This window comes from Lepidochelys kempii, chromosome 23, assembly GCF_965140285.1.
Source record: "Lepidochelys kempii isolate rLepKem1 chromosome 23, rLepKem1.hap1, whole genome shotgun sequence".
Taxonomy (NCBI): domain Eukaryota; kingdom Metazoa; phylum Chordata; order Testudines; family Cheloniidae; genus Lepidochelys; species Lepidochelys kempii.
Window position 1 is genome coordinate 3,412,521 of NC_136402.1, and position 19,444 is coordinate 3,431,964.

Consider the following 19,444-nt stretch of genomic DNA (forward strand, 5'->3'; position numbering starts at 1 on the left):
TAATCCCTCACTCTTATCAGCGGGGAGATCTCAAGAGGCTTTACAAAGGAGGCCGGTATTGATACCCCCATTTTACAGGTGGGGAAAACTGAGGCACAGAGGGGGGGAAGTGACTGGCCTAAGGTTGCCGAACAAACCAGTGGACTAGAACCCAGGTGTCCTGAGTCTCAGACCAGTGCTCTGTCCACTGCCTCCCTTCTAGGAGTGTGTTTGTTCCCGATACATTTTTATCCTAGCCGACATACCTCTGGGTGACCCTGCTATCTAGGTACATGTGTAGCCCTTGCTTCTACCTCCCATGATGTGCATGGCGCAGCAAGAACATAAGCCTGCTCTATCTGCCAGCCAGATGGGAGTGATCAGGAAGTTGTGAGCCCAGCCGCACTGTTCAGTCCTGAGGATACCAGCTCTCTGCCTCAGTGACATCTTGTGGTGGTGAGTTCCACAGGTTAACGGTGCGGTCCTTCGATCAGTTGCCTTTCAATTTCCCTGGGCAGCCCGCGACTCTGACGAGTGATCAGTGCCTTGTTTGACAATAATCCGGGCCAACAGGGGCACCCGGCTACCTTTCTGGATTGTACATGCCTCTAGCCACATTCCTTCTGATTTCTTCTCTCCCGGAATGGCCTTGTTCTTTTCAACCCCTCTTCATTTCTCTTGCCTGGCTCCCCTCTTGCTGAGCCGAAGCAGGCTGCTGTTGGGGGGACGGGCATGCTACGCCTCTGTGACGCTATCATCAATATCACTTTCAGCCCAGCCGCTTGTCCCTCCGGCTTTCGTGGTGCTCATCAAGCGGCTGCCTCTCGCCGAGCTGTCAGGGAGATGGTTTTCCCCGCATGCTCGCTCTTTATTGAGAGCTCATCAGCTCGAATGTGCAGCTCCCATTGCCCTTTGCGATGAGCACCCCCTCGCTTGCACTTCAGCAATCAGTTCCCCGCCGGCTTCTCCTAGCGCTCGCTAAAGTAAACATATCATTTCGTGTCACCCACTCATCTGAGTCTATGCCGTCCCTACATTGTTAATAAAAACCCACAGGTGCCACGGCCTCCCTACAGATCTGCAGGGCGGCCGATACTTAACCTTTCGCCAGATTGAAAATTACCGGTCTCTGGCTCGAAGATGATGGTTTCTGACCCAAGACAGGGCTTCACTTCTCTGCCCCTTGGCAGGGAGCTATTTTCTTTTCTAAGCATGTGGGGGTGCGGGGAGAAATTGCTTCCCCGCTGGATGCCTCCGTTTCCTCACTGTCCTCCTTTGTAAAGCACTTTGAGATCCACCGCTGACAAGTGCTAGGTGGTGGTGTTTATTAGGTGTATTACGGTAGCACCTACCGGCCCCGGTTGAGAGTGGGGCGCAATCCTGCACAGGTACAGAGTGAGAGACAGTCCCTGCCCCCCAAGAGCTTAGTCTCAATAGACAAAGGGTGGGAGGGGAAACAGAGGCACACAGCGGGGCCTGGTCGCTCAGTGGCAGAAAGAGAACCCAGGGCTCCTGAGTCCTGTCCAGCACCTGACCCACTTCCCTGATCACTTGGTGCTGAGTTCCCACCTCCAAAAAACTGACAAGAGAGACGCAGGACAGGCAGTGGGAAACTGAGGCCCAGAGACAGGAAGTGAGTTACCCAAAATCTGACCCACCCCCCATCCTTCCACATGTCTGATATTAACCGGTTTGTCTTTCCCCATTGTCTCACTGATACACACAAAACATACAAAGACATTGCCAAGCGTTCTGGTCTTTTCTTCCGTTCATTGTGTCAGTCAATTTTCTGGAAGCGCAGTGAGCAGCAATGCTGAGATACACCCCCCAGGGCATTTCTACAAGCGAACTACGAGCAGACAGCATGTGTGAGACAGAGAAACCATGGCTGAGCGCTGAGGATGGCTCTCAGGGAAACACATGCAGAAGAATTCAGCACTAGGAAAAGCAGGTTCAAAGGTGCTGACCACAACCTAGCAGTGCCAGGGTTAATGATCCTTGGGGTTAGTTAATTATTAGGGAGGGGAAACTGAGGCACCGAGCCAAGCTGTGACTTGCCCAAGCAGGCCAGTGTTAGGGACAGGATTAGAACTCAGGGGGCCAAGCTCCAGCCCGGAACAGCTGCGTGCTAGCCTGCGCATCATGGGTGTGTAGATCTGAATTCACAAAGGCAGATTCTGATCTCAGTCACTTCAGAGTGACTCCGCTGCCATCCAGGAAGGTGTTCCAGATTTACACGCGATTTCAGTCTGGTTCCTACTCCAGTGAAGTCAGTGGAGTATTTACCCCACAGTGAAAATGAGATCAGGATCTGGCCCTGGCAGCATTGGTGTGAAAGGAGAGAGACTTGGTGTGAAAGGACAGTGACTCTGGAAGTGCACCACAGTGTAAATGAGATCAGGAGCTGGCCCCGGGAGCATTAATGGGACAGGAGAGTCGCTCTGGATGTGCACCAGAGTGTAAATGAGATCAGGAGCTGGCCCCGGGAGCATTAATGGGAAAGGAGAGTTACTCTGGATGTACACCACAGTGTAAATGAGATCAGGAGCTGGCCCCGGGAGCACTGGTGTGAAAGGAGAGTTACTCTGGATGTACACCACAGTGTAAATGAGATCAGGAGCTGGCCCAGAGGGACTGATGTGACTCCAGGGACCCCAGCATGGAAGACATCTGGGTCTGGCCTCTTCCTGCCCTGCCCCGCTCTATGCTGGGCGTGGGATGGCACGGAGCTTGTAGGTGAGGCCCTGGCCCCGGAAAACCCTCCGCAGCAAGGCCAAGTCGATGGCCCTGGGGTCCGTGAGCAGCTCCAGGGTGAAGCTCTGCAGCAGGGTGGTTATGAACAGGAAGATCTCCGCCTTGGCCAGCCCTTCGCCGGGACACATGCGCTTCCCTGGAGGGGGGACAAGAGGACATGCCCGTTGGTTGGGTCTCTTGGTGCCGCTCGGGGCCCTGCCTCCAGCCAGCAGCTGGGAACTGCAGCAGCCCCTGAGAAGGAGCTTCGAATGCCAGGGGCAAGTTGCCTCTTTCGGAGACGCTCAATCTCTTCCCATTTCGCCTTTTCTCCAGCCCGCGGGGCCTTTTAAGGGCTCTTCTCGGTCCCCTCTCCAAGGGGGAACGGCGGTTTTAAAAGGCAGCCCCTGCCCCAGCGAGTGCCCAGTTGAAACAGGCAATGTGGGGGGGGGGGGAACTGAGGCACAGAGCGGGGGGAAATGACTTGCCTCAGGTCACCTGGCAGAGCAGGGGATAGAACCCAGGTGTCCTGAGTCCCTGCCCCAGGGTGCAGCTGTGTTCTGTTGTACGCGCCCGGAGCAGGACCCAGTAGTGACGCTCTCACCCGCTGAAATCCCCGAGGCTGCTCCCCCTGGTCATAGGTCAGGCGAGAGGCTGGCAAGGCCTTTGCATGGGTCTTTGTTCAGAACTGAAACGGCCCTGAGCCTCTGCCATCTCTCCTGCTTGCTGAGCCCTGCGGGGGCGGGGGGGTGTCCCTGTCCCTGCTGCCCCCTGCTAGAAGGGCTGAGCCCTGCTCTGTGTGAACGCACACGAGAGAGATGGGAGGCGAACCCGTGTCCCCATTACCTGCAGAGAAGGGCATGGCCGTGTCTCTCTTCCTGAATGCTCCGTTCTCATCTAAGAAATGACCCGGGTTAAAATCCTCCGGGGTCTCCCAGCTGGCTGGGTCGAAGTGCACCGAGGCTAGGAGAGGGATGATGGTCGTACCCTGGGGGGCGACGGGGACAAGATACTGACAGTGTGAGGTTTTAGGCATTTTACGGCAATAGGACTGGAAAGAAAATAATAGCCCCAAGGGGTCGCTATGTCCCTTTCCCAAAGAGGGAAACTGAGGCACGGGGCAGGTAAGGGACGGGCCCGAGGTCACACAATGGACAGCAGAGCAGGGAGGAGAATCCAGAATGTCCTGCTCCTGTGCTGGCCACATAACATTTCATCACCAAGCTGGCTAGGGGATCCCTTCTCCCACCACTGAAAGGCAGCCACCTCTGGGGTGGGACGGGGCCGCTGCTTGCCCAGGCATCCCTTGCTTGGTGCTGAGATGTAGCCACCTCTGGGATGGGACGCAGCCGCAGTTTAGTGGCACAGCAGCATGGGGAAGTGAAAGTTATAAGGGGGGCAGGGGGGCATTTCCTCAGCTAGAGCTGGGCCAGTGACCCCCCCACCCTCCCGCGCCGCATTGGGGCCAGCACTGGCTGGGGGAGGGGGGCGTGTGTGTCTCACCTGTGGGATGAGGTACCCCCGGAAGGAGGTTGGGCAGGTGGTGGCGTGTGGCAGGCTCATGGGCACCAGGTCGAGGTAGCGTTGGAGTTCATGAAGCACGGCGTTGGTGTAGGGCAGCTGTAGCCGGTCCTCCAGGGCTGGGGGCCGGGCCCTGCCCACCACCCTGTCCAGCTCCCCGTGCACCCGCGCTGCAAGGAGACACGTGTGGTCCTGGGACACCAGGGAAGGGGGGGCTCCCCCCATGTGTGTTCCTCCCCCCCACTTCCTTCCTTAGCCAGCCTCCCCTTCTCACCCATACCCCCACCCTCTATGGCCAGCCCCCCTTCCAGACAGTAACACTTTTCCCAGGATCCTTTGCATCACTTTTTCTGCCCTCCCCCACGCTGGTTGGCCTCCCCATGATGGATCGGGAGTGGGGGTGGGAGGGGCAGAGGTCCTACCTCCTTCTTCCCTCCCTCCTGCCTGGCTGGGGGCTCTTCCCCTGCACCCTCTCCCCTATGCCTCCTTCTCACTCCTTGGACCCTCTTCTTGTCTCCCACACCCTGCTCTCGGGACTGGGATGGGGGGGCTGTAAGTCCCCTTTGTTCTCCCCTTTGCCCAGTGCCCGATGTAATACAGAGCAACCTCAGGGCTGCTCTAATTCATAGGACGCCCCCATGGGCCCTAGGGGGGGCAGAGAATAGCCACAGCACAGCGTGCTCTGGCCATGCCCCTGAGCCGCCCCCTCTGGGCCCTGGGTGACTGGGAGCAGGGTCCTTGCATCTGCTTCACCCTGGCTGGGGTGGCCCCCCAAGTGAGGGATGGAAGGGTGGGATCCTCGGGGCGGGGGGCGGTCCCCCTCCTTTTGAGACCCTTTTATTGCTGTCAGAGCAGCCCGGAGGAGCCCCCGCCTGCCTGAGGATGGAGCCCTCTGTATGGTGCCAGCTGGGGTCCCCCAGGCAGGGAGCGTTGGGGATTATCCGCAGGGCCCCCCCCGCACGGCCCCCTGGGGATGGGCCGGGGGAGGGAGCCAGCGTGTCTCGGCCACTTGCACCCACCTTGCATGTCCGGGAACTTGCTGAGCACCAGCAGGGCAAAGTAGACGGTGTTGCTGGTGGTCTCCATGCCGGCGATGAACAGGGAGTTGGCCAGCGCCGTCAGGTTCTCATCCTCAAACTCTGTCTGCTCCTTCCCTTGCTCCTAGCACAGGGCCGAGGGTGGGGGGACCCCGGTGAGGCACAATCCCACTCCTCCCCGCAAGCTGGGGTCAAGGGGTGCCCTCCGCCAGCCAATGCTGCCCGGCCAAAGGCTGCCAGGCTCCCTGTCCCCGGCCTTGGGGAGATGGAGGGACGGTTGGCCTGGCTCCAGGGGGCTGGGAGGAATGAGCATTGGGGCAGGAATCAGAGCTGGAGGAGAGACAGCCTGAGTCTACGTAGAGGTAATAGATTCATAGATTCATAGATATTTAGGTCAGAAGGGACCATTATGATCATCTAGTCTGACCTCCTGCACAACGCAGGCCACAGAATTTCACCCACCCACTCCTACAAAAAAAAACCTCACACCTATATCTGTGCTATTGAAGTCTTCAAATCGTAGTTTAAAGACTTCAAGGAGCAGAGAATCCTCCAGCAAGTGACCCTGCCCCATGCTACAGAGGAAGGCGAAAAACCTCCAGGGCCTTCCAATCTGTCCTGGAGGAAAATTCCTTCCCGACCCCAAATATGGCGATCAGCTAAACCCTGAGCATATGGGCAAGATTCATCAGCCAGATACTACAGAAAATTCTTTCCTGGTAACTCAGATCTTACCCCATCTAATAACCCATCACAGGCCATTGGGCCTATTTACCATGAATATTTAATTATCAAAACCATGTTATCCCATCATATCATCTCCTCCATAAACTTATCGAGTTTAATCTTAAAGCCAGATAGATCTTTTGCCCCCACTGCTTTCCTTAGAAGGCTATTCCAAAACTTCACTCCTCTGACGGTTAGAAACCTTCATCTAATTTCAAGTCTAAACTTCCTGGTGGCCAGTTTTTGTCCATTTGTTCTTGTGTCCACATTGGTACTGAGTTTAAATAATTCCTCTCCCTCTCTGGTATTTATACCTCTGATATATTTATAGAGAGCAATCATATCTCCCCTCAACCTTCTTTTAGTTAGGCTAAACAAGCCAAGCTCCCTGAGTCTCCTTTCATAAGACAAGTTTTCCATTCCTCGGATCATCCTAGTAGCCCTTCTCTGTACCTGTTCCAGTTTGAATTCATCTTTCTTAAACATGGGAGACCAGAACTGCACCCAGTATTCCAGGTGAGGTCTCACCAGTGCCTTGTATAATGGTACTAAAACCTCCTTATCCCTACTGGAAATAGGGTGACCAGTGTAGGGTCAGGGACTGGCTAGATAGACAGAGGGGTGTGTCTGGGGATGGGTGGGAGGATTGGTGGATAGACGTGTGGGTGGATAGAGATGTCTGGGGTTGGAGGGATGGGTTGGTTAGGGGTGTCTATGAGGATGAAGGGATGGGTGGGGGAATGCGTGGAGGATGTGTGGGTTGAGGGGTGTCCATAGAGATGGATGGGGGGATGGGTGGGGGGTGGGTTGAGGGGTGTCCATGGGGATGGGTGGGGGGATGGATGGAGGGGGTTGAGGGGTGTCCATGGGGATGGGTGGGGGGATGGATGGGTTGAGGGGTGTCCATGGGGATGGGTGGGGGGATGGATGGGTTGAGGGGTGTTCATGGGGATGGATGGGGGGATGGGTGTGTGTATGTGGAGAGATGGGTGGGGCTGCATGGTTAGAGGGGTGTCCACGGGGATGGGTGGGGGGATGGGTGGAGGGGGTTGAGGGGTGTTCATGGGGATGGGTGGGGGGATGGGTGTGTGTGTATGTGGAGGGATGGGTGGGGCTGCGTGGTTAGAGGGGTGTCCATGGGGATGGATGAGGGGATGGGTGAGGGGATGGGTGGAAGATGTGTGAGTTGAGGGGTGTCCATGGGGATGGGTGGGGGGATGGATGGGTTGAGGGGTGTTCATGGGGATGGATGGGGGGATGGGTGTGTGTATGTGGAGAGATGGGTGGGGCTGCATGGTTAGAGGGGTGTCCACGGGGATGGGTGGGGGGATGGGTGGAGGGGGTTGAGGGGTGTTCATGGGGATGGGTGGGGGGATGGGTGTGTGTGTATGTGGAGGGATGGGTGGGGCTGCGTGGTTAGAGGGGTGTCCATGGGGATGGATGAGGGGATGGGTGAGGGGATGGGTGGAAGATGTGTGAGTTGAGGGGTGTCCATGGGGATGGGTGGGGGGATGGATGGGTTGAGGGGTGTTCATGGGGATGGATGGGGGGATGGGTGAGGGGATGGGTGGAAGGTGTGTGAGTTGAGGGGTGTCCATGGGGATGGGTGGGGGGATGGGTGGAGGGGGTTGAGGGGTGTCCATGGGGATGGATGGGGGGATGGGTGAGGGGATGGGTGGAAGGTGTGTGAGTTGAGGGGTGTCCATGGGGATGGGTGGGGGGATGGGTGGAGGGGGTTGAGGGGTGTCCATGGGGATGGGTGGGGGGATGGATGGGTTGAGGGGTGTTCATGGGGATGGGTGGGGGGATGGGTGTGTGTGTATGTGGAGGGATGGGTGGGGCTGCGTGGTTAGAGGGGTGTCCATGGGGATGGATGGGGGGATGGGTAGGGTGTGTGGGGGGGGGATGGGTGGTGGTGTGTGCGTTGAGGGGTGGGCAGAGGGATGGGTGGGGGTGTTTGTATCTATGGGAATCTAGCTGCAGGATCCCATCAACCCCCCTGCCCCCCCCAATCAATGGGACTGAATTCCAGCCGCGGTCCCCTCCCCCGCCGTCTACCCCGCCGCTCACTGGGCGCTGACTCCTCCTGCCCCCCGGGACGCCCCTCACCTTGGCCTGCTGCAGGAGGAAGCAGTCAATGAGGTCGCGGGGGGCGCTGGGGTCCAGGCTGCGCTGATGGGATGCCACCTGGGCCTGGATGAAGTTTTTGATGTGCTTGTATTCCCTGAATATCCGCCAGTGCTGGCCGGGCAGGAAGTGCATGATACCTGGGAAGGTATTGTACAGCTGGGGGGGGGCCGGGGGGGGAGCAGAGAGATGGGATGGAGCAGGGGGGGGGTGACCGTTTAATAGCAGGGAGGGAGAAGAGAGGCTAAAGCACTGGGCTGGAATTCAGCAGCCCTGGGTTCTCATCCCACCGCTAACACTCATCCGCTGGGCGTCCCGGCACCGCCCCTCGCTGCCTCAGTTTCCCCGCGGAGGCTGCTGAGCAGAGCTGGCTGGGAAATGGCTTTCCCGTCCGGTGAGCGGCGGGACAAATGTCCTGCCCTCAATCGGGACATCTCGCAAATCCTCACAAACCCAAACTGGGGCTGAGAGAAATTCCAGCACGGGACCGTCGAAAGGTCCTTTTTGGCGCCCGCCTCGTCCGTGTTTGCTTTTGCGACAAATGACCAGAGGCTTGGGAACGAAAAGTCATTTGGACGCAAAATCCCGGAACTTTTTCCTTTCGAAAACCGTCCGCGCCGGTGGGGACAAGTTTTTCGGAAGTGGGGAATTCACCAGAATGGGCCCTTTCCCGCACCCAGGGCCGGGGAATCGGCGTTTTCCAAGGGGAAACCGGTTTGTCGAAGAATTCCCGACCCGCCGAAGGTGCGTCCCGGCCTCAGGAATGGGCCCAGAGAGAGGAGGCCGCAGCCCAGCGAGCGGCTGTTTTGCTGTTTAGGGGCTGGGATTGTCGGGGGGCCCCCCCACCCCCGGGTACCTGTGCCTGGAGGGAGCGGAAGTAGCACATGTAGGACACGATGAGACGCAGGAGCTCCTGGAATTCCTCGTTGTCGCTGCTGAAGCGGGTCCCGATCACCACGGAGCAGATGACATTGGCGGTGGCCCGGGTGAGGTCGAGCACAGGGTTGAACGGGCGCCCTGCGACAAGGCGGGGAGGGAGTAGCAGACAGCAGGGAACAAGACCCACATGGGGAAACCAGACAGCGCCCAGGAGCTCCCTCTAACCACTAGACCCCACTCCCCTCCCAGAGCTGGGATAGAACCCAGGAGTCCTGGCTCCCAGCCCCCTGCTCTAACCACTAGACCCCACTCCCCTCCCAGAGCTGGGATAGAACCCAGGAGTCCTGGCTCCCAGCCCCCTGCTCTAACCACTAGACCCCGCTCCCCTCCCAGAGCTGGGATAGAACCCAGGTGTCCTGGCTCCCAGCCCCCTGCTCTAACCACTAGACCCCACTCCCCTCCCAGAGCTGGGATAGAACCCAGGAGTCCTGGCACCCAGCCCCCCTGCTCTAACCACTCGGACACTTCCCTTCTAGAGCAGGGCTCCCGGGACTCGCCGGTGGGTGCCCGAGGCTCACTGTTGGGGGATGCTGCCCGGTGCCCGTGGGGCAGCATCCGGCACGCCACTGCTCACCTTGTTTGTCAGCCACAGCTTGGGCGAGGTGCCACGCCTCCTCCTGCACCCGCTGCTCCAGCGGCTTCTTGCCCATGCCCAGGTTCCGGAGGGTGGTGAGGGTGAACCGACGGAGTTGCCTCCAGCGCTCGCCACTGCTGTCTACTAATCCTGCCACAGCCCCATGAGGACGTCATCCAATGTCGTTAACAGAGGCCCTGGCTCCCCTCCCACAGCCGCGGAAAGAACCCAGGAGTCCTGGCTCCCAGCCCCACGTGCCTGCTCTAACCACTCGACCCTGCTCCCCTCCCAAAGCTGGGGATAGAACCCAGGAGCCCTGGCTCCCAGCTCTAACCACTAGACCCCACTCCCCTCCCAGATCTGGGAATAGAACCCAGGAGTCCTGACTCCCATCCCCCCCTGCTCTAACCACTAGAACCCACTCCCCTCCCAATGCTGGGGATAGAACCCAGGAGCCCTGGCTCCCAGCCCCCCCCCCGCCCCTCCTCCCGGCTCTAACCAATAGACCCCCAACCACCGCGTTAGGTTAGCATGGGTCACACAAACGGCCACTCCCTGGGATTCATTGGGAAATGTCCCCCTGTGACGACGTGGGACTGTTCTTAATGTTTCCTCTGAATAGTGTGGGGGTGCCTCAGTTTCCCCTAGGCAGTTCTTAAGTATCTAGGGGGTGGAGTAAGGGTGTATGATCGTTGCAGAGCCCTAGAGGGCAGGTGTGTGCAGGGGTCTGGACACAGAGAATGGCCGACACCCTGTTTCCTGGCAACTGATGGCCTGGGCCCTTCCCCCCTGCAAGGTGAGAGCTAAAGGGTTGGAGAACAAAGGAATCTGGTGACCACCTGGCCCGGGAAAGGAACAAAGCCCAGAGGAGGAGGGGCTGGAGGGAGTTTTTCAGTTTGGGGCTGGCTGGAGACATAGAGTGAAGGTCAGACGGGGTTGTCTGGCTCCCTGCCCCCCAAAATGGACCCAGCTGAGGGGTCCTGTTCTCTGCACCTACAAGCTCTGTGTTAGACCATGTTCCTGTCGTCTAATAAACCTTCTGTTTTACTGGCTGGCTGAGAGTCCCGTCTGACTGTGGAGTTGGGGGGCAGGACCCTCTGGGATCCCCAGGACCCCGCCTGGGGGGACTCGCTGGGGGAAGCGCCCGGAGGGGCAGAGGAGGCTGAATGCTCCGAGGTCAGACCCAGGAAGGTGGAAGCTGTGTGAGCTGTGTGTCCTGCAGACAGGCTGCTCACAGGAAGGCGACTGCCCCAGAGTCCTGCCTGGCTTCATGGGGAGCAGGTCCAGAGCATCGCCCAGGGACTCCGTGACACCCCCACCCCATGAAAATTTTGAACAGTAAGGGAAAGAGGGGGAAAAAAGCCACAGGTTTTCTATACAATTATTTGAGGGTTTTCATCCCCTCTCGCCCCCCCAGAAAGGCCAAAGCAGGTGGCTTTCTCCTTGGAGGGCAAACAGAGAATGAAAAAGAATTGCCTGACTAATCAAATTTGGTGCAGTGGGGGTTGGGTGCACTTTTAAAATTTTTTTTAGGGTTCTATCAACACCCCCGCCACACACACCCTTAAAATTCCAAGCAGAAAGTTTCACTGCGATGGAAAAGCAAAAAAACCCAACAAAATTATAATTTTTGTTTGCTTTTAATCCCAAAAGTCCCATTTTGAGGGAAAATGGTGCCAGCCCCGATGTTCCCCTTGACATAGACTATGGATAATCCCTGGCTCTTTCCATCTGTCGATGTCAAAAGTGGGTAAACTGAGGCACAGGACGTGCCGTGCCAGTGACTTGCCTGAGGTCACGCAGCAGGCCAGTGTTCTGTCTGGTAGCCCACACTGCCTGACTCCTACAAGCCCGCTGTAATCTCCAGTGGCGGGCAGTTCCACAGGTTAACAAAGCCACAGAGGCAGCGGAGCCAGCGTGATGCCACTAGGCAGGGCTTTGCAGAGAGACCCTCCCCAGCCCGCACTCACCGTAGCCGTGGTTCAGCTCCTTGAGCAAGGGGATGGGCCCCCGCCCACTGAATGCATCACTGTTCTCCACCAGGGCTTCGCGCAGCACCTCGTACCCGCACAGCACCACCGCGGGCCTCGGGCCCAGCCAGACGGTGAAGATGGGGCCGTACTCCTGGCAGAGCTGGGGGTGGGAATCGCAGGGGGAGGGGTAAGACAGCAAAATGGGGCATGGGAGGGAGTTAATCAGGAACTAGGGGGACCCTGTTGTTTCTACCTATGGTGGCTGGAGCCTCCGTTTCCACTCAGGGCAGAGATGGGGGAAAGCAACTTTAAGCCCTTTTGTGCTGCTTGTGCCCTGCCCGGCCCCCAGTGTAATTTAGGGCAGCCTCAGGGCGGCTGTAACTCATGATCCACCCCCTATGGGCCCTGGGGGGCAGAGAACAGCCACAGCTCAGTGTGCTCCAGCCATGCCGCCAATCCGCCCCCTATGGGTCATGGGGGGCCGAGAATAGCCACAGCTCACTGCGCTCCGTCCACTCCCCCGATCTGCCCCCTATGGGCCCTGAGGGGCAGAGAATAGCCACAGCTCACTGCGCTCCGTCCACTCCCCCGATCTGCCCCCTATGGGCCCTGAGGGGCAGAGAATAGCCACAGCTCAGTGCTTTGGCCACACACTCCGATCCACCCCCCACTATGGGTCCTGAGGCTGCCAATTTTGGTTGGCTGTATTCCTGGAGGTCTCATCACATGACCTAATCTTTAATTAAAAACTAACCTTTAATTCCTGCAGATCCCAGGACAATCCTGGAGGGTTGGCAATTTTAGGCTGGCTCGATCGAGGGGCTGCCGGGAGACGGGGAGCTAGATAGAGGGGTGGGTCTGGGGCTAGATAAAGGGGTGTGCAGGGCAATAGGTAACTCAATTGCACCTGCAGATAGAAACCAAGACGCCTGCTAGATGGACGCCAGATGGACAGACCCGCAGTGGGAGCTACCTTCGGCCTTGGCTTTTGGGTTCCAGTCCCGGCGCCCGAGCCCAGCCCCCTTCCTTACCCGGTGGTAGGATTGGTAGAGCGGGAGGATGTTCTGGGTCAGGTTCCCCAACAGGGGCAGGGGGGCTGGCCCCGGGGGGAGGCGCCCGCGGCCCTGGCCTGACGAGGCTCGGAAGAGGAGGAGGAAGAGGAGGAGAAGAAGGCAGCCAGTGATCAACACGGCACCAGGCTCCATCCTCCTTGGCTGGGGTCAGCACGGCCCAAACTGCTCCACTGCCTTGGGAGGTGTCCGGCAGTGCCCCCCAGCTATCGGCCCCTGGGCCTTATAGCCAGCCGCAGGCTGCCCCCTGGTCCCTGATTAACTCGCTGGGCCGGCCCCTGCCACAGCAATTGCACATTGACCCTGGCAGCCAGGGCTGGCCCACCAAGGACATCAGCGGATTGGAGCCCCCGGCAGCCTCCCCCCTCCCATTCCTGCAGCAACCCCCCACAAAGGACCCTAGCCTAACTCCCTCTGTTGCCAGCACCCCCCAGCCTGGGAAGGGTGGGTCCCTGTGGTCTCGGCCCCACAGTTAGAGGCCGTGATCAATGCACGGAGGGGTCTATCCCCGCTGTCATGCACCAGGGGCCCCGCTCTGCCCAGTGTCCTATGTAGCTTTCCCCGCTGCCCGTGGGGCAGGTAGATTTGGCACAGTCCCTCACTGACCTTTGGGCTCTCGGCTTTCTCCACCCCCTGGGGGCACCCTGGGAAGAACAGCTCCATAGCAGCGGGGCAGGGCTGCCCCTCCCGCCCCCGGGCATGCTGCCATCGCCCTAAAGAGGAGAAATCTCTCCCCAGGTGGGTCGGTGTGGCCTAGTGGCTGGAGCGTTAGAGTGGGTCTCAGCTTCTCTTCCAGTTCTGGCACTGGGAGTGTCTGCTGGGGCAAGTCACCTCTCGTCCCCCCCTTTGTGCCTCAGTTTCCCCATCTGCGCAATGGGGACAATACTGCTGCGCTCCTCAGCAAAGCGGGTTGAGATCGCTGGGGGAGACCAGCCGGGGATTGTTATTGACCAGGGAGCGGGGGACAAGACTCGGGAGCGCTCAGTGGTAGCAGAGGGCTCTGGAATTGCTGGGTGCATTGAGGGCACTTGGCCAGTGGAGGGGGCCGGGACACTCACAAAACTGCAGCTCTGCCCCATTAGCCCAAGCAGCTGCAGAGGACCCGGGGCAGAATTTGGATCCGGAGCCCAGTTCTGCCCAGATACCCCGGCCAGGGGTGCTGACTGTGTTTGTGTGCCGGGCACCCTAAGAGATGCCAGTCGGTCTCCAAGCAGGTTGCCCCCCAGCGGCTGGCCACAGGCCTAGAGACCGGTGGCACCGTCAGGAAAGCAAGTAGCCCCCCCATCAATGCCCCCGCTCCATCCCAGTGCTGCTGCGTGGGTGGGGGGCTGCAGCTCCGACCCTTCTGATTCCCTCCGGGTAGTGCACCGGGCTGGGGGAGGGGGGCCTGGGCACACCTTGCCCGCTGGCCCCAGGGTCCCTCCCCCTTTCCCGGAGTGGAGTCACTCTGGATTAACCCGGTGTCAATCCGAGCAGGATCTGGCCCTCTGGCACCCCACGCTGACCTTTAGCAGGGGCTGGGAGGAGTGGTGGGGCTCACACGCACAGGGCGGAGGGTCAATGTGAGATGCAGCCCCCCCATCCTCCCCAAGGGTGCACCCACCAGGGCAAGATGCAGAGGAGAAGTCTCTTGCGTCTGCAGAGGGGAGGGGAGAAAAGGCCGGGTGGGGCGCCCCCTTAGTGACTAGAGCCTCCAGGGAGGCTTGGCATGAAGGGATGGGGGCAGGTCACTTGGCACGGGGTGGCGCCCGCCCCCGGGGACGCAGAGGCCTCTGGTGCCAGCCGCGCAGGGAGCAGAGCATGGGGGGGGGGCCACTGGCAGGGGTGGTGTCACATGGCATTTCTAGCTGGTGGAGGGGGGAGAGCTGGCAAGGCGCCAGGGCTGTTCAGGGGCAGAAAGCCCAGATCCTCAAGGGTAATTGGGCTCCTCATGTCTGTTGAAATCAAGGAGAGTCCTGGGTTCTATTCCCGGTTCTGGGAGGGGAGTGGGGTCTTGTGGTTAGAGCAGGGGGGCTGGGAGCCAGGACTCCTGGGTTCTATCCCTGGCTTGGGCAGTGGAGTCTAGTAGTTAGAGCGAGCGAGCGAGCGAGCGAGGGGGCGGCTTGCTGGGAGCCAGGACTCCTGGGCTGTATCCCCAGTCCTGGGAGGGGAGTGGGGTCTCGTGGTTGGAGCCGGGGGCTGCTGGGAGTCAGGACTCCTGGGTTCTATCCCCAGCTCTGGGAGGGGTGTGGGGACTAGTGGTTAGATGGCTGGGGATGGGCCGGAGCCGGGGCTCCTGGGTTCTCTTCGCTGCTTGTTCAGTGCCCTTGCTTGAATCAGCGGCTCAATGCAGCTCCTGCTCCCGGCTCTTTGAGGCCAAACTGGCGGGCGGTGAATTTCGCTCCCCGCTTTGCTATCGGGGAGAGTGAGGAGACTCCCGGAGGAGCGACACCCGGCTCTGGTGTCTCCCCTGCTGCAGGGTGCGTGCGGCTTTTGGCTGGAAGAACCGTCCCAGTGGTGGCTTAATTATATGTCACGGCACAGAGGCGGGGGGAAATTAGGGCTTCAGGAGAAGGAAAATCCTCTGTGGTCCCAAGTTTCTCCTTGGGATTTTACCTCTTCCCCCGGCAGGGGTCCCCGCTGACTGATTTGTTAGGATTATAATAATGAGCTTATATTTCACCGCTGCCTCGCAGCCCGAAAGAGTCCCAAGGCGTATGAGACGCTGCGTGTAAATGTAGAGTGGCGTATGGATGAGATGCAGCCACCTCTGGGGTGGGGCGTGGCAGCTGTTTATACAGGGATCCCTTGCCCAGGGCTGAGATGCAGCCACCTCTGGGGTGGGGCGTGGCAGCTGTTTATACAGGGATTCCTTGCCCAGGGCTGAGATGCAGCCACCTCTGGGGTGGGGCGTGGCAGCTGTTTATACAGGGATCCCTTGCCCAGGGCTGTGATGCGCTGACTCCAAGGCCGCCCCCCGCTCTAACCACTAGCCCCCACTCCCCTTCCACAGCTGGGGGTAGAACCAAGCAGCCAGTTGGGGTCTGTGCAGCGCCCGGCACAACGGGGGTGGGGGGGGCTCCAATCCCAGCTGGCACCCCTCAGTGCATCTATAACGCGCACAGGGCCAGATCGTCAAAGGTCCCAGGCTCTGATCTCCCCCTGATTTCAAGAGGCCTGAAGGGCCCCAAACCCCTTGAGGCTCTGGGCCTTGTGCCCCTGCAGAACCCTGGTGCCCTGGCTGTGCTGGCGGGTCCTCCGGCTCCGTGGGGGGAGCAGGCCGCCTGGCAGGGCCGCAGGGCCCCCAGTTGCGTGTCACTCCTCCTGCTTCGGCTGGGACTCGCACCCAAGCAGCTGGTCCCCAGCCAGAGCCCTGGGAGCCGGTTCAACAGCTCAGTGGGTGCGGAGGGGATGGAGGGGGGCCGGGGGGGCTGTCGCCATCCAATCTGTCCCAGGGGAGTCTGTGCAGCTTTCCCCCTACAAAGCCGGCTCCCCACCTCTCTCTGCTGGGGCCCCCCAGAGCTGGGCTAGCAGGGGCTGCGGGTCGGGAGTGAGGGGCACTGGCAGAGATGGGTGGGACCTGATGGCTGGGCTAGCGGCCGGGGGCAGCAGAGATGGGGGTCACCGGCTCCATCCCTAATTGCTGGCCGTCAGATAAATCAGACTCCTGGGGGCAGGGACCTGGAGGGCCCTAAGGCTGCTCAGGAGCCGGAAAGTCCCCTTGTAGATGGACAGATGGACAAACCCTCCCAGATCCTCCTGCCTCCCCTCCCCGCAGCCACGGCTCAGCCCGAAAACCCCTGAACTCAGCAAGATTCCCGGTTCCCCGCTGCCCCGGCCTGGACCTTGGCCTGGGACCTCCTGGTCCATCTGTCTGCCTCTGCCTGGGGGTGTCCCGCTCTCCCTGGCCCAGCCAGGTTGGTTTTGGGAAGCACTGCATCCCCCCACCCCTCCCCTATCCCGGCACCCATTAATAGCCTGGGAGATTAATTTGCAGGTCCTCCCCCACTCCCCTCCTGCAGGCCTTTGGGACTCTTAATGAGTAACTAATTAGATGTTAATGAAAGAGTGGCAGAGGCTGGGGGAGTGGGGGAGGGGAGGCTGTGTCCCAGATTGCTTGGGAGTTGGGGGGCGATCGGGACTCGCACCCCACAGGGAGTGGTCTGTCTGGGATAAGGGTCAGCCCTGGGCTCCTTGCTCCAAGCTCCAGTGCCCCTCACTCCTGACCCGCAGCCCCCTGCTCGCCCAGCCCTGGGCTCTCCCCACAGCTCTGCCGGAGCCCCTCGCTCCTGACCCACAGCCCCACCCTCCCGTTTGCTCGGTTGTGATGAATGCTCGTGTCCCTTGTGATGAATCCAGGCTGGGGGTGCCCTCCAGCCCAGGAACAAGGTGGGTCTGATAGTTGGGGCTGGGAACCAAGACTCCTGGGTTCCACCCCTGACTTTCCCAGAGACTCCTTTGTGCTCTTCCTCCTCCCTGTGCCTCAGTTTCCCCTCCCCTCCCTTCTTCCCACAGGCCCTGCACAGGGGGGCTGGCGTTGTTCCTTCATGTCCAAGAGGCAGGGAACTCTCGGGGGCGGGGAACGAAAGCTCCAAGGATTCGAACAAAGAGGGGATCAGAAGGGAAAAAAGGGCCTATGAAATGACAGAGTAACTGAGGTTAATCCCAGCCCCAGGCAGTCAGCTGCCAGCAGCCCCAGGACCAGGGCTGGGGGCAGCCTGTCGCAGCCCCGGTGTCAGGGCTTGCTGAGAAGCTGCAATTATTGAGGTCAGGTAGGAAAGGAGAGGGCTGGGGGGGCGCCTGGGGGGAGCCATAACCTGCCTTGGAAAGTAGGCCACGGAAATGCCAGCTCGGCACGTTGTGGGGGCGGGACGGTGGCGTGGGGGCCCCGGAGAATGAGCTACAAGAGCGGGATGGCTGGGGGCGGGGGGCGCAGCGGAGTCTGACAATGAGCAGAGGCAGGGGAGATTCTGGGCATGAAGGAGGAAGGATCCGTGCCTCAGCTGGCCTCACTGGGCCTGTGCATGACAGATGTACTGAGACCCAAACCCCCCGTCGCGCCGGGCGCTGCCCAGACCCCACCCAAGATCAGGGCCCCGTCACGCCCGGCACTGCCCAGACCCCGACTGAGATCAGGGCCCCCCTGTGTTGGGTGCTGCCCAGACCCCAACTGAGATCAGGGCCCCGTCGTGCCAAGCTCCGCCCAGACCCCGACCGTGATCAGGGCCCCGTCACGCCAGGCACCGCCCAGACCCCGACCGAGATCAGGACCCTGTTACGCCAGGCGCTGCCCAGACCCCGACTTAGATCAGGGCCCCGTCACGCCCGGCACCGCCCAGACCCCGCCCGAGATCAGGACCCTATCATGCCAGGCGCTGCCCAGACCCCGACTGAGATCAGGGCCCCGTCACGCCCGGCACCGCCCAGACCCCGCCCGAGATCAGGGCCCCCCTGTGTTGGGTGCTGCCCAGACCCCGCCCGAGATCAGGGCCCCGTCACGCCAGGCGCCGCCCAGACCCCGACTGAGATCAGGGCCCCCCCTGTGCCGGGCAGTACCCAGGAGTCTTGACTAACCACTGGACTCCACTCCCCTCCCAAAGCTGGGATGGAACCCAAGAGTCCTGGCTCCTCCCACCCAGCTCTAACCGCTGCACCCCACTTTCACATACATGCCTGACTCCCTGCTCTAACCACTAGCCTCCACTCCTCTCCCAGACTGAGATGGGGGGGGCACTGCTCCTGGCACTGCACACACACACAGAGCGGGAGGCTGCCCCTTCTCCATATGGTGCATGCTCTAACCATGCAGCCGGGCTAACGTGTCCACTGAGGAACCCACAAACTTGTGTCCCTAGTGACCCCGGCTCAGCTTGCTGAGCACAGGTGCCGGCAGCTCTGATTATTTCACAGCAGCAGGTTCCTGACCGTCCCAGGCCGAGGCTGCCACAGCTAGACAGGCCTCGTCACCACCCTTCCCCCGGCTCCTAGGTATGGGACCCGTGGTCTGGTCTGACAGCACAGATCCAGAGACCAGCAGCTGGGGGACAGATTGGCAGGGAGAGCAATGGACAAGGTCTGGGGGGAAAGAAAGAAAGAAAGGAAAGTCTGATCAAAAAGAAAGAAAGAAGAGGAAATGAGAGGTAAAGAAAGACAAAGAACAATCTGATCAGAAAGAAGGCAAAGAAGACAGGAAGAAAGGAAAATCCAATAAGAAAGAAAGAAAGAAAGAAAGAAAGAAAGAAAGAAAGAAAGAAAGAAAGGTCTGATCAAAAAGAAAGAAAGAAGAAGAAATGAAAGGAAAACAGAAAGAAAAGAAAAAAGAAAGGAAAATCCAATCAGAAAGAAAGAAGAGGAAATCAGAGAAGACAGACAAAGAAAGAAAGAAAGAAAGAAAGAAAGAAAGAAAGAAAGAAAGAAAGAAAGAAAAGTCTGACTGCAAAGAAAGAGGAGGAAATGAGAGGAAAAGAGAAATAAAAGAAAAAAGAAAGGAAAATCCAATCAGAAAGAAAGAAGAGGAAATCAGAGAAGACAGACAAAGAAAGAAAGAAAGAAAGAAAGAAAGAAAGAAAGAAAGAAAGAAAGAAAGAAAGAAAGAAAAGTCTGACTGCAAAGAAAGAGGAGGAAATGAGAGGAAAAGAGAAATAGAAGAAAAAAGAAAGGAAAATCCAATCAGAAAGAAAGAAAGAAAGATGTCCATGTAGGCGGCGTGGGCATGGGGTGGGGGGTGCGAGGCCGGGGGTGCTGGTGAGCAGGGGGCTTTGCACGAGTGTGCGTGCACATGCCTGAACT

General features: G+C 59.3%; 1 protein-coding gene across 2 annotated transcripts; it reads right to left on the bottom strand.

The window, feature by feature from the left end:
- Positions 1-1,729: 1,729 nt before the first annotated feature.
- LOC140902035 (cytochrome P450 2C23) lies at positions 1,730-12,918 on the bottom strand. Of its 2 annotated transcripts, none has more exons than XM_073321645.2 (9): positions 12,638-12,918; positions 11,604-11,766; positions 9,634-9,777; positions 8,977-9,137; positions 8,103-8,279; positions 5,250-5,391; positions 4,213-4,400; positions 3,556-3,697; positions 1,730-2,869 (listed from the first exon to the last, which is right to left on the bottom strand). In XM_073321645.2, exons 1-9 carry the CDS (start codon positions 12,809-12,811, stop codon positions 2,682-2,684), a joined length of 1,479 nt encoding a protein of 492 aa, XP_073177746.1. In that variant the 5' UTR covers positions 12,812-12,918; the 3' UTR covers positions 1,730-2,681. The 2 variants fall into 2 exon arrangements, with proteins under 2 accessions (XP_073177746.1, XP_073177745.1); XM_073321644.2 differs by having other exon boundaries at positions 9,634-9,783; positions 12,638-12,915.
- Positions 12,919-19,444: the final 6,526 nt, after the last annotated feature.